General features: G+C 41.5%; 2 protein-coding genes across 2 annotated transcripts; both read right to left on the bottom strand.

The window, feature by feature from the left end:
• Positions 1-421: 421 nt before the first annotated feature.
• LOC109408662 (xanthine dehydrogenase/oxidase-like) lies at positions 422-6,822 on the bottom strand. The gene is made up of 8 exons (XM_019682014.3): positions 6,630-6,822; positions 5,750-5,922; positions 3,950-4,481; positions 3,566-3,892; positions 3,257-3,507; positions 2,729-3,193; positions 1,304-2,662; positions 422-1,244 (listed from the first exon to the last, which is right to left on the bottom strand). Exons 1-8 carry the CDS (start codon positions 6,667-6,669, stop codon positions 585-587), a joined length of 3,807 nt encoding a protein of 1,268 aa, XP_019537559.3. The 5' UTR covers positions 6,670-6,822; the 3' UTR covers positions 422-584.
• A 1,755-nt stretch (positions 6,823-8,577) lies between these two features.
• On the bottom strand, positions 8,578-11,145 carry LOC134284686 (aldehyde oxidase 3-like; the record flags this gene model as incomplete). Its single annotated transcript, XM_062843772.1, is given in 2 exon segments — positions 8,578-9,288; positions 9,346-11,145. Coding segments are annotated over 2 exon segments (2,466 nt in total), but the record flags the coding sequence as incomplete, so codon positions are not given.
• Between the last annotated feature and the right edge of the window lie 910 nt (positions 11,146-12,055).

Below are 12,055 nucleotides of genomic sequence, written 5' to 3'. Positions count from 1 at the left end.
CCTTTTGTTTTTATTTTTAAAATGCTACGACATATTTTGAAATAGTAAATAGCGGTAAAAGAATTGATTGTCACCTTTCATCAATTCTTTTAGTTCTTTTAGTTGAACATTCTTTGGAATATGAAAATTTAGCCTGTCCGGATAATTTTGTCTATCCCCTTTACTTTCCCTATTCGCATAACAGTCCCGTCTTTGCTGAGTTTTCTATTTTCTATTCACATAGGACTGTTGTGCGAATGGGGGCAGTGCGTTACCATTAACACTATTAGCTCTTGAACTATAAATTAAACTTTAAATGTTGTTATGGAATGCTTCCCCCATCAACGTATACGCAAGCTTTCTGATTTTGATCATGTAGGATCCGTATTATGTGTGTGTTGGTAGTGCTGGAATACTCTGAAATAATGAAATCAAAGTCAACTTCGCATTTTTTCTGTTTTTATTATGTGTTGTATGATAAGCGTTTTACATACTCATAAAATCTCCATATTTAGTATAATGAAGAATATTATATTGTGAATTATATCAATCTTATAATACCATGTATATTCCTGTGTAGATATAGTATTTGAACCCCACACCCTTTAGTTCAAAGTGAAATGTTCGACCGAGTTACCGGCCAGTTTGTAGATTTGATCTGGTGTCGATGGTGCACCAACCGAGACCCACTCGTTTGGCAATCCGGCATCCTTACGAGCAGCCATCAGTGCATGTCTCAACGCAAATATAATGGAAATCGTCATATTCATTGCCGGTTCCCCGGTGGCCTTAGAACGCAACACTCCAGTAGCATTCGAACTGTTCTGCAGGAACCGGATCCTGAAGTCAACAGGAATGTCCTTGACGCCAGGAGGTTTGTAGGTCCAGGTGCGGTTTGTCAGAAGAGCTCCGTTCTCTGGATCGAAAACGAGCGCTTCAGTCAGATAGTACCCCAGTCCCATAATGAATGATCCTTCAATTTGTCCGACGTCAATACCTGGACTCAAACTTTCACCGACGTCTTCTAGAATATCCACACGACGTAGCTGTACATTTCCGGTAAGAATGTCAACTTCGACCTCTGAGCAGCTCAAACCCCAAATTATATAAGGAGTCAAATCCGAAGCCTTGTACATGTAGGTTGCGCAAAGGTCGACACTCTTGTGGTGACATTTTGAAACTAAAGTTTCCCAAGAATCGTCCTTGTTTTCTTCGCGAACTGGCTTCATTCGTTCTAGTATAATTTCACATGCACGTTTAGCAGCCTGTAGATTACATTTAACGTCATTATTACAATCAATATGTTCAATAACTGTATACTTACGTAAGACACCGTTTCAGTTGTCATGCTGCCACCAGTGCAGATAGCATTAGGTGAAGTCAGGTTATTGGAAGGTTTGACGATAATTTTATCCATAGGAATATTCAAAATATGAGCAACAACCTGTGCAACTTTAGTGTTCATGCCTTGACCCATTTCAATGCCACCATGTGAGATGGCGACCGTGCCATCATCATGGTAAATGGAAACAATAGCTGACAATGATCCGAAGTATCCCAAGGGATATCGCATTGGAACTATGGCTATTCCGCGCTTTCGCCATCGGTTTTCTATGTTGAATTGCTCAACTTGTTTCTTCCGGGTATCATATTCAACGTCCGCGCGGAATTGAGGCATCAGTTCAATCATCTTCATGCCCTCCGGCATGTTAGCAATGCGAACCTCCAAAGGATCTTTGCCAGTAGCAAAAGCAATATGTTCCATGATGGTTTCTATCATAGCCACTCCTTCGGTGGTACCCGGAGCACGACACCATGTATTGCTAGCACAGTCCGTTCGAACACCTTTGGCGACAGTTTTGAAAGCACTTTTGTCATAGCAATTGCTGAAAAATTCTGCTGCATGACCCATGGCTTCGTTGAACGTTGATCCGAAGTCATGTACGTACTCGTTGTACAACTTCACAATTTTTCCATTCTTGTCGACATCCACCTCATAGTCGGAAATTACTGGATAGCGTTTACCAATGGCCTCCATGTTCGCTTCCAAGGTCATGACAAACCGCACCGGTCTCTTGGTCAAATGGGCCGCAAGGGCACACGCGCAAGCAACCATAGTGGCGCGAGTACCCTTGCCGCCGTAGCCTCCACCAAGTCTACGAACGAATAAATTCAGGCTATTTTGAGGAACTTTCAACATTCTGGCAATTGCCATCTGAGTCAAGTCAATCCATTGCGTTGCTGAATACACGTCCATACCGTCCTCGATAGGAATGCAAAGACACGTTTGAGTTTCCATGTAGTAGTGGTACTGACCTCCGATCTCAAAATGACCTTTAACTTTCACGTCACCTCCCGTAGCCTTGTCGTAATTTTCTCCGTGAGTGCTATAGCCCATTTCCTGTATGCGATCATCGGCCTTCGCTTTCAATACATCCTGCGCTGTAGGGTAGATTTTCTTCACCTCTGGTTTGCCGTACGTTACTTTAACGGCTTTTACGGCTCGATTCACCAAAGCAAAGGTTTCTGCGACGAGCATACCGATAGGTTGCCCATGGTATTCAACCTTCTCGGTGCCGAAAATCGGTTCAACTTCCTTGCCCATAAATTCTGGGAAATACATAAAGTTGTTGACTCCAGGGATGTCTTTTGCGGAGAAAAACGCCACCACGCCAGGGATTTTCTGAAATATGGGAGAATTAGGTATCACACACTTTCAATTCAGTTGATATATTTTATGAGTACTTACCAGAGCTTCGGAAGCATCAATATCCAAAATCTTGGCCTGCGGTTCGGTCGCCAGAACGTATGCTGCATGAAGTTCATGGGGCAGCGCCGGAATATCGTTGGTGTATTTAGCTTCTCCAGAGGTTTGCGCAAGGCCTTCTATTTTGGGGATGTTCTTTGTAAGCGGATAGTTCTCCTTAACCGTATCGAAACGTTGTGAAGCAGTGGATACCGGACGTTCAAGGACCCTGCCGCCAGATTTGAACGAAGACTTGACAGTGCCCTCGGTTCCATCGTCGGCAATGTTCAGGATGAACTTGTAGAACAGTGAAATGGCAAGATTCTTGCGATACTCTGGGGAAGCATCCGGGAGAACCCAATCTGGCTGGAGCTCGTTCGATAGTGTTTTAAGAGCTGCTTGAACGACTTCGTTACTGAAGAGACTTTTTCCAGCAAGATAGTTTTCAGTCGCAATTGCATGAGTAAACTAACAAGGAATAGATAACAACAATAAAGTTCGTGATTGATGATATAAGATCTGAGTACTTACGATAAGGTTGATACCACCAAAACAAACGGTAGCAGCTTCCACTTTGGTTTTATCTTGATTGAACTTTAGGAGGAAGGCTGCATTGACGTAAGCATGTGCGTTCTGAGCACGTGGCATGATTTTAAATGAGCGGAATACGTAAAACTTGGAATCCAATGGAGGCAAAATGATGTTCAAAATAAGTTTCTTGCTCATATCCAAATTGACAAACTCTGAGGGTTTGACAACGCAGGTCTTACCACCAGATTCCACTGAAATAAGGTAAACTTGTGTAAAATATCGATATTTAACCTCTTAACTTTCACTCACTTATCGTCAAAGTTGCACCTACTGCCTCCAGAATGAGGTACAAATCAGAAGGAAACTCTTTGTGCTGATTCTTGATGCTCAAATTTCCAGCAATCGTACCAGTATTACGAACTGGAACGTTGGCAATCAGGTCAATATGTTTGACAAGTTCGGCGCAGTATCCAAAGTTTGAGTTTTTACTGGCTGCGTTAGTCAGGATGCTCATCAATTCCGTTAAGGATACGCTAGCTCCAACAATCAAATTACTACCAAACGAGTGTGATCGTAGCTCTTCAATAGAGGTAACATCGATGAACACTTGGAGATTATCACATCGACGGTAGACTCCTGCAATGAGACAATAAACACTGACTGTCACTCATTCATAAACTAACTTTTGCTTACCATGAGCGGTATTCCCAGCTACAAGCATGTATGGTTTCGGTCCAATCTTCTCGAAAATAGCGAAGACGTCACTCACGTTGTACACCTTGTGCCATTCCTTGTCTTCCGAGAAGCTCATATGAACCCCCTTCTTATCGGACACTTTTCCAGCGACAGAACACTTTCCAGAGCAAGCCGTTCCAGTTTTTGGACACATCTTGGTCAGGTCCTCGATGTCCATGCAGGCCTCCTTTAATCTGGGTTCCGCATCGTAAGCCAGCGATTTGAAAGCATCCAGAATGGGTCGGTAACCGGTGCAACGGCACATGTTTCCTCCAAAGGAGTTTTCAATTTCGGCCATCGACACCTGGCCCTTGTTGGATTCCAACAGGCTGTACATGTTCATGACCATACCGGGCGAACAAAATCCACACTGCGTACCATTGAAGTGAGCCAGCACCTTCTGAGTGGCGTGATAGCCATCATCCTTATCGCCGATTCCCTCCACGGTAACGATGTCCAGTCCATGGCAGGAGAATACCGGGAACAGGCACTAAAATGGAAATGAGGTTAATAATCGCAAATATTTACTACTTAACCTTTCAGGACGCGCGCCATCAAGCAACCAAAACTGCACCGCGCTCGCGCTGTATACGACGAGCGAGGTTTTATGGTAGTGTTGTACTTTTTACAACAGCGCGCGTCCTGAAGGGTTAATGGATAATTCATTATCCATATATCCTTGAAGAATTTCTGGAGAAACTCCTTGAAGAATTTCTGGAGGAATTGCAGGAGAAATCCCTGGAATCCCTGGAAGAATTTCTGGAGGAATCTTTGTAGGAATTCCTGAAGGAATCCCTGAAAGAAATTCTGTAGGAATGACTGGAGGAATTCCTTGAGAAGTCCCTAGAGGAATTTCTGGATGAACTACTGGTGGAATTCCTGGATGAATTCCTGGAGGAATCTATTAAGGACTACCTGGAGGAGTTTCTTGAAAAACCGTTGGAGGAATTTGTTGAGGAATCCCTGAAAGAATTTCTATAGGAATTCTTGTAAGAATCCCTGGAGAATTCCTGGAGGAATCTCAGGAGGAATTCCTGAAATAAGTTCTGGAGGAATTCATGGAGGAATTTTAGTAGGAATCCCTGAAAGAATTCCTGGAGGAATCCTTGGAGGAATCTCTGGAGGAATCTCCGGAGGTGTCCCTGGAAGAATCTCTGAAAGAATTTCTGTAGGAATCCCTGGAGGTATTCTTGGAGGAGTACCTAGAGAAATTTCTGGAGGAATCCCTGGAGGAGTACCTAGAGAAATTTTTGGAGAAATCCCTGGAGGAATTCTTGGAGGAATTCCTTGAGATATTTCTAGAGGAATCCTTGTAAGAATTTGTGTAGAAATCCCTGGAGGAATTCCTGGAGGAGTCCCTAGAGGAATTTCTGGATGTACCTCTGGAGGAACCCCTGGAGAAATTCCTGGAAGAATCCCTGAAAGAATTCCAGGAGGAATTTCCATGGGAATCCTTGGACAAATTCTTGGAGGAAGTTCTGGAGGAGTCCCTGAAGGACTTAGTGGAGGAATTTTTGGAGAAACCCCAGGAGGAATCCCTGGAAGAATTTCTGTAGGAACATCTGGAGTAAATCTTGAAGAAGTCCCTGGAAGTAAAAAGCTTCTGGAATAACAAGCTTTTTACAAAATAATCAAATCAATCTGTTTGAAGTTAAGTGAGTTCGAACGCAAAATGTCACAAATATATTATTTGTTACCCTAATGTTAGCACATCATACATACATATAATGACTTTAGTTTAGATGAATTAGAACCTACCGAGTTGACAGCCCACGAGGACTTCTCCTTGGTGACCGGATGGATCCCGTTTACGTTAACGATGCAGGCTCCACATCCTCCTTCCAGGCACATAAACTTCGTTCCACTCAGGTGAGCATGATTACGGATGAAGCTGTTCAGCGACGTATCAATGGGCACCGCCTTGGGATCGACTGAAATTGTTTGCACGGTTGAGTATGATTAGATTCTAGCGTAAATAAAATGAACCACACATTTGTGTTTTGTCAAGTCACGCTGTTTCGTAGCGGCTGACAAATATGAGGAACGATTTTCATCGCAGTTTCTAGTATTGTTTTGATTGCAATGGACACGATTGTCATAGCAAATTACCCATTTGATTGTTTGTTTTGTTCAATGATACTAGTTACATTAGGCACGCTTATGGAGTTGTTAGCTTTATGATGAGCTACCTAATGAATGAAACAGTTTTCAGTGATGGTTGTGTTGTGACTTAGATATAGCATGCTTTTTATTCTTTACCATTTTTACTGCTGCCTAATTTTTGATGTTTGTATTGAAACTGCTTTCAGTACAAAATGTCTTCAATTTCAACATGTATTTATAAAAAAAAAAACAACATTAAAGCATTCTATTTGTGTTGTCATCCATTTTAGATTAGGCATTCATTAATTATATGGTAAACATAAATTCATCATTATTGCGCGTAAATGGTTAGTTAACATCTGTCAATACGGAGCCCGAGAATTTAGCTACTTTCACTAGAGTTTCAAACTGGGATTCTTCGAATTCTCTTCTTGTTTCAGTTTTCTTCACTAGTATCACTTATTTGCGGAACAGCACATTTTAAGCTTTAACTTTTGTCATCTTCACAACTATTGCACAACATGGAGCAACTTACCGGTAAAGGTCTTCCCATTTATGGTGAAAATGACTTCCATTTTTTTTTTTTGCAAGCGTGGTCTATTATCTTCGATTGGAGATGATAAGATTGCTAAAATACGTCAACTGCTAGTTTTCGCCAGGTACCGGTATGCCTAATGTTCTCACTACGACTTATCGTGAGCGAGTGCGAGTATTCTCGCCGGTAGCTGCTAATTTAACGGCCAAAAATACGCACCAACTCATACTTGATTATTTACTACGCGCGATTAGGTTGAAACCTTCGGAGCAAAGACGGGATAAGTTGAATTAATGGATGTTTACTGACGAGGCTAAAGATATAGAATGACAAGAACAATATGCTGTCACGTACGAGAAATATGTTATTGTACAACATGAAACTAAATTCAAAGCTGAGACTAACCGGACAAGGGCTGAAAGTCTCTAATAAAGATAATAATAACAATATTCAAAAACAGTGAAATGTTAATTTATGTTTGTAATTTATGGACTTATGTCACTGTTCTCGTGTGTGCTATATTTGTTAATGTGAAACTAGATACTAGATACAGTAACATGAAATAGAGTAATGCACCCCATTATGGAAAGCTGCAGAAATGTGAGAATATAGTTACTAGTTATTCAACATTTTGAATTGAACTTTTCCTAGTTTAGAATTACCTAAACTATTCAAAATGAATAAAATAAAATCATAAATCCCAGTAGATTGGATTGATTTTGGTATGAATGTGTTCTACGTTTTATTTTCAACTAAGATATTCCGAAATTCATCCATCCGAAACACATAATACCGCAACAATAGTCCCCTTCCCCCAGAATGTATGTACTGGGCTTTATCAGCACGCTATCTGTGTGATGGCGAGGGTTTGTATATCACCATACCGCTGATGACAAATGTGATGATGGAGTATAGAGAAACGACCATCAGAACGATTTTTGTTTGTCATTCTGTACCTAATCACTGGAGTACTAGAGATATGCATTGTCACGCCACCGTGGAATTGGCATGAGTTTATTGAGAATAAAGTGCGAATACATTCTGAACCCAGAACCCAGAGGCTAGCATTTCACAAGTTGCGAACGTTAGTTTTCTTGCACTGCAAAATTATACATTGGGATCACACTATCCAAAAATTTATTTTACCGGACTAGCACTTTTATGGCTATTAAGCGCTTGAAGGTGCTTGTTTTCCATTAGCAAATTAGCGGATTATACATAATAACTCAGTGAGAGTATCTTTTGTTTGGTTCTGATACGCCTTACTGTAGACTACAAGGATTTTTCCTCATTCTTGTTTTTGACGCACTCAGCTCATGGAGACGCATGGTTGATGAGATAAGCATGATTTTTCTGGATTGTGATGCTTTCGATAAAGATAATTTTGTCTTAGCAAAGTCCACCATAAGTCATTTATGGTTTATTCGGTAGTGACGAGTTTTGCTATTTGTTCATTATTCGGGAAGATGTTAGACAGCTGCGAGATTCTTTTAAAACAGCTCTCAAATATAGTCAAACTTTTTGTGTGAAATGAAGTCTCGTACAACACCTGTGCTTGGCATTGGGATTATGACTAAACCAATGCAATGTTACGATAAAGCTAACAGCTAACCTGTTAGAATACAAATTGCTGCTTGGGTTGGTTGCCAACTTCGCCATTCAGGTGTCTTCAGGATACCTTGCGTGCAAATTTATACTTTACTGGTTACCTTAGATACATGCTAGATTAACGTGGAATTTTCGGAAGTTATCGTTAGTATGAAATGTTGGGAAAACTATTTTTTACAGATAAAATTGACGTGCCATTCGCGGCAGCGTGTTGTTTTAAGAAGATAGTTTACATGTGACTTTGCTGCTGTTGGATTTTTCTACACAAAGATAAAAAAGAATATGTTCTAAACAAAGTTCCTGGATTTTCTATCAAATGGAAAAAAATATTAACAACATATTTATACAAGAAAATTTCGTATATTCTGTGTTTAATAAATTATTATTAATTTAGTTTGTATTGTGCTATTGTATTCCCTGCCAATTGGTGAATATCTTCAGGTGTTGTAGGCGCTCCCAACGGTACCCACAACTGATCCGCATCAATTCCAGCATCTTGTCTAGCCGACAGCAACGCATTGCGTATGGCGCACAAAACCACCACACTCATAACCGAAGCCGGTTCACCAGTAGTTTTCGATCGCAGGACGCCCGCCGGATTTGGACTATTTCGAAGGAACCGAATTCTGAAATCGATCGGAATATCTTTGGCTCCTGGAGGCTTATAGTTCCAAGAACGGTTCGTAAGCAGTTCGCCACTGATCTGATCATAAACCAGCTTTTCCGTTAGAAAGTAGCCCAATCCCATGACGAATGCACCCTCGATTTGACCGACATCAATTCCAGGACTCAGACTTTCTCCCGTATCCTCAAGGATATCTACACGAATGATCTGCAAATTTCCAGTAAGGACGTCTATCTCGATTTCAGAACAGCTAAGTCCCCAAACAATGTACGGCTCCAGTTCCGATTCCTTGTACATGTATGTTGCACTGAGGTTTATGTTTTCACGATATGATTGCGATATTACGGAGGTCCAGGACGGATCTTTAATTTTCATCTGAATTGGACGAATCCGGTCCAGGAGCATTTCGCACGCCTTTTTGATTGCCTACAAAATGGAAATTGTTTCATAGTTGGAAACTAAATTGTAGTTAGATATACTCACGTATCCGACCGCTTCGCTAGTATAACTCGCCTGAGTACAAACGGCATTTGGTGATATCAAATTGTTCGTTGGCTTTATGCTGATCATTTCCATTGGTATTCCAAGAGTGTGGGATGCCACTTGAACGGCTTTTGTGTTCAACCCCTGGCCCATCTCGATTCCACCGTGAGCAATAGAAACTGTCCCGTCTCCGTGGTAGATGGACACAATGACGTGTAACGCTCCCAAATAAGTCATCTGATATTTCATCGGAACAACGGCGATGCCTCGTTTACGCCAACGATTTTGACGGTTGAAACGATCTATTTCAGCCTTCCGATTATCATACTCGACATCGGTACGAAACTCTGGAAGAAGTTCAATCATCTTAGACCCTTGAGCCATGTTGGCCATACGGACATCCAATGGATCTAATCCTGTTTTGTGAGCCACGTGCTCCATGATAGTTTCGATCATTGCAATTGCCTCCACCGATCCTGGAGCTCGTAACCAGGTATTGCTGGCAATGTCTGTTCGTGCATTGAATGCGTCTATTTTGTAACTGTCATTTGCGTAACAATTCGGATAGTAATTGTTAATATAGAAAGGAGTTTCGTTGTACGAAGAGCCAGAATCATGAATGAACTTATTGTACAGCTTCTCAATTTTCCCTTGGCTTGAGAAACTAACCTCGTATTTTGAGTGACATCCATAGCGCTTTCCAATTGCTGCCATGTTATCTTCAAGGCTTAATACCATTCGAACAGGCCGCTTTGAAAGATGAGCTGCTAGCGCACATGCGCACGCCACAACAACGGATCGACTGGCTTTGCCTCCGTAAGAACCTCCTAAGCGACGCACATGGATGTTGAGACGATTTTCTGAAACGTTGAGCATTTGGGATATTGCTATCTGAATGAGATCTATCCACTGGGTAGACGGATAGATATCCATCTCGTTTTCAACTGGTACGCAGATACAACTTTGTGTCTCCATATAATTGTGATACTGTACTCCTAGATCTAATTCGCCAGTTACTTTCAAAGGTCCTTCGGTGGATTGTTGATAATTTGGACCTTCGAATCCGTGATCTACCTCAATAATGCGATCATTTTGATTGTGCTCAATAATTTTCTGGATGGTAGTACAAATAGGATTCTGGACATCGGTATAGGTTATCAGCACCCGTTTGCTGGCCGTTTTAGCTAATTCAAAAGTCTTAGCGATAATCACTCCCACGGGCTGTCCGTGATACAAAACTTTGTCACTGCAAAAAATTTCCTCCTTCTCCGGACAAATATCTTTGAACGGCATCACTTCGTTTTGACCGGGAATGTCCTTTGCGGTGTAAAATGCTATCACTCCTGGGATGTTCAATGCTTCAGTACTATCTATTTCTAGAATTCTTGCGTTCACTTTTGATGCCAAGACGAAGCAAGCATACAGTTCTTTAGGCATGGCAGGTATATCATTGACAAACTGGGACGTTCCTGATGTTTGAGCTAATCCTTCAAGTTTTGGAATGTCTTTGGTTAGAGGCCAATTTTTGGGGATCGTTTCAAACTGTTGTAATCCACTTGATAGCGGGCGTTCCCAAAGCTTTGCTCCTGAAATAAGTTCTGGTTTTATGGGGATGGATTTTTCCGATGCTACGATTAGAATAAATTTATAGAATAGCGATATCGCTAAGCTTTTGCGGTATTCGGGAGATGCATCAGGTAGAACGATGTTTGGTTGTAGCTCATTCGATAAAATCGTAAGCGCATTATGCAGGATGGTTTCATCGAAAACATTGCGTCCGATAAGATAGTGTTCCGTGGCAGTTGCGTATGTAAACTGTTGAGAGATATTTTTGTATTATTTCATTGTTTTATCTATATATGTACATATTAGAAGTATAGCTTACAGGGTGCTCTTGTCAGTACTGTTGATTTTTAAATGAGTGTAATCAGCTTTCTACCTTTTAATTCCGCCTTATATTGCTTATCCTTTGACAGATACGCGTATTTCGACTACCACTTGTAATCTTCCTCAGTGTCAGTTATCCACTGGACAGTAGTGGAGGTATTTTGAACCGGGCATGTATTTTGACCCACCTATGGAGTTTCATAATATTTATCACATAATCTCTACTAAATCTTGGTAATCAACGGGCTTGGTGGTCTAGTGGCTGCCGCTTCTGGTTTATATGCAGAAGGTCCTGGGTTTAATCCCTGGCCCGTCCCTTTCTTCCTACTTTGTATCTTTCTATATACTTTCTCTCTGCTCTCTTCATATACAACTCATGTATATAAACATGTTCATAGCCGTCGCTAGAACAGAAACGGGTTGAAAAAGCCGTTTCCCTTCCTTCCAAACTTTCATAGCACAGTGTCACAATCCTATTAGAAAACGCCTACAAGTTATGCAATCAAGCGAACTGTGCCGCACCTCTTCAAAATAATAAACACACAATTCTATCACCTTCCCCTGGCATCCACACACCAATGTGTGAACCTTCTGCCAACCAATTCCCACCAACACTCCAACATCCGCATGAATTTGTGCTGGCGCAGAGGTATATTCGGCCAGATGTGGATACAAACGATTGCAATCATCACTTCCTTACCCCTTCCCCACATTGACCTGCAACCTGACGTGGCAGGCGCCATTGTCGCCTAAAAATAGAAGATCACCAACGCTCACACACTGAAGATGCCTGCTAGTCCCCGGCAGTTATCTCATTGGTCCT

This window comes from Aedes albopictus, unplaced genomic scaffold, assembly GCF_035046485.1.
Source record: "Aedes albopictus strain Foshan unplaced genomic scaffold, AalbF5 HiC_scaffold_527, whole genome shotgun sequence".
NCBI classification, from domain to species: Eukaryota; Metazoa; Arthropoda; class Insecta; order Diptera; family Culicidae; genus Aedes; species Aedes albopictus.
This window is presented reverse-complemented; position numbering and strand designations above follow the sequence as displayed.

Excerpts from the sequence above, each read along its gene's own strand:
- LOC109408662 (XM_019682014.3), bottom strand. The coding sequence starts at position 6,669 with ATGGAAGTCATTTTCACCATAAATGGGAAGACCTTTACCG. Across the intron at positions 4,482-5,749 it reads CCTCGTGGGCTGTCAACTCG|TGCCTGTTCCCGGTATTCTC; the intron begins GTAGGTTCTAAT and ends TTTCCATTTTAG. Across the intron at positions 1,245-1,303 it reads CAACTGAAACGGTGTCTTAC|GCTGCTAAACGTGCATGTGA; the intron begins GTAAGTATACAG and ends TGTAATCTACAG.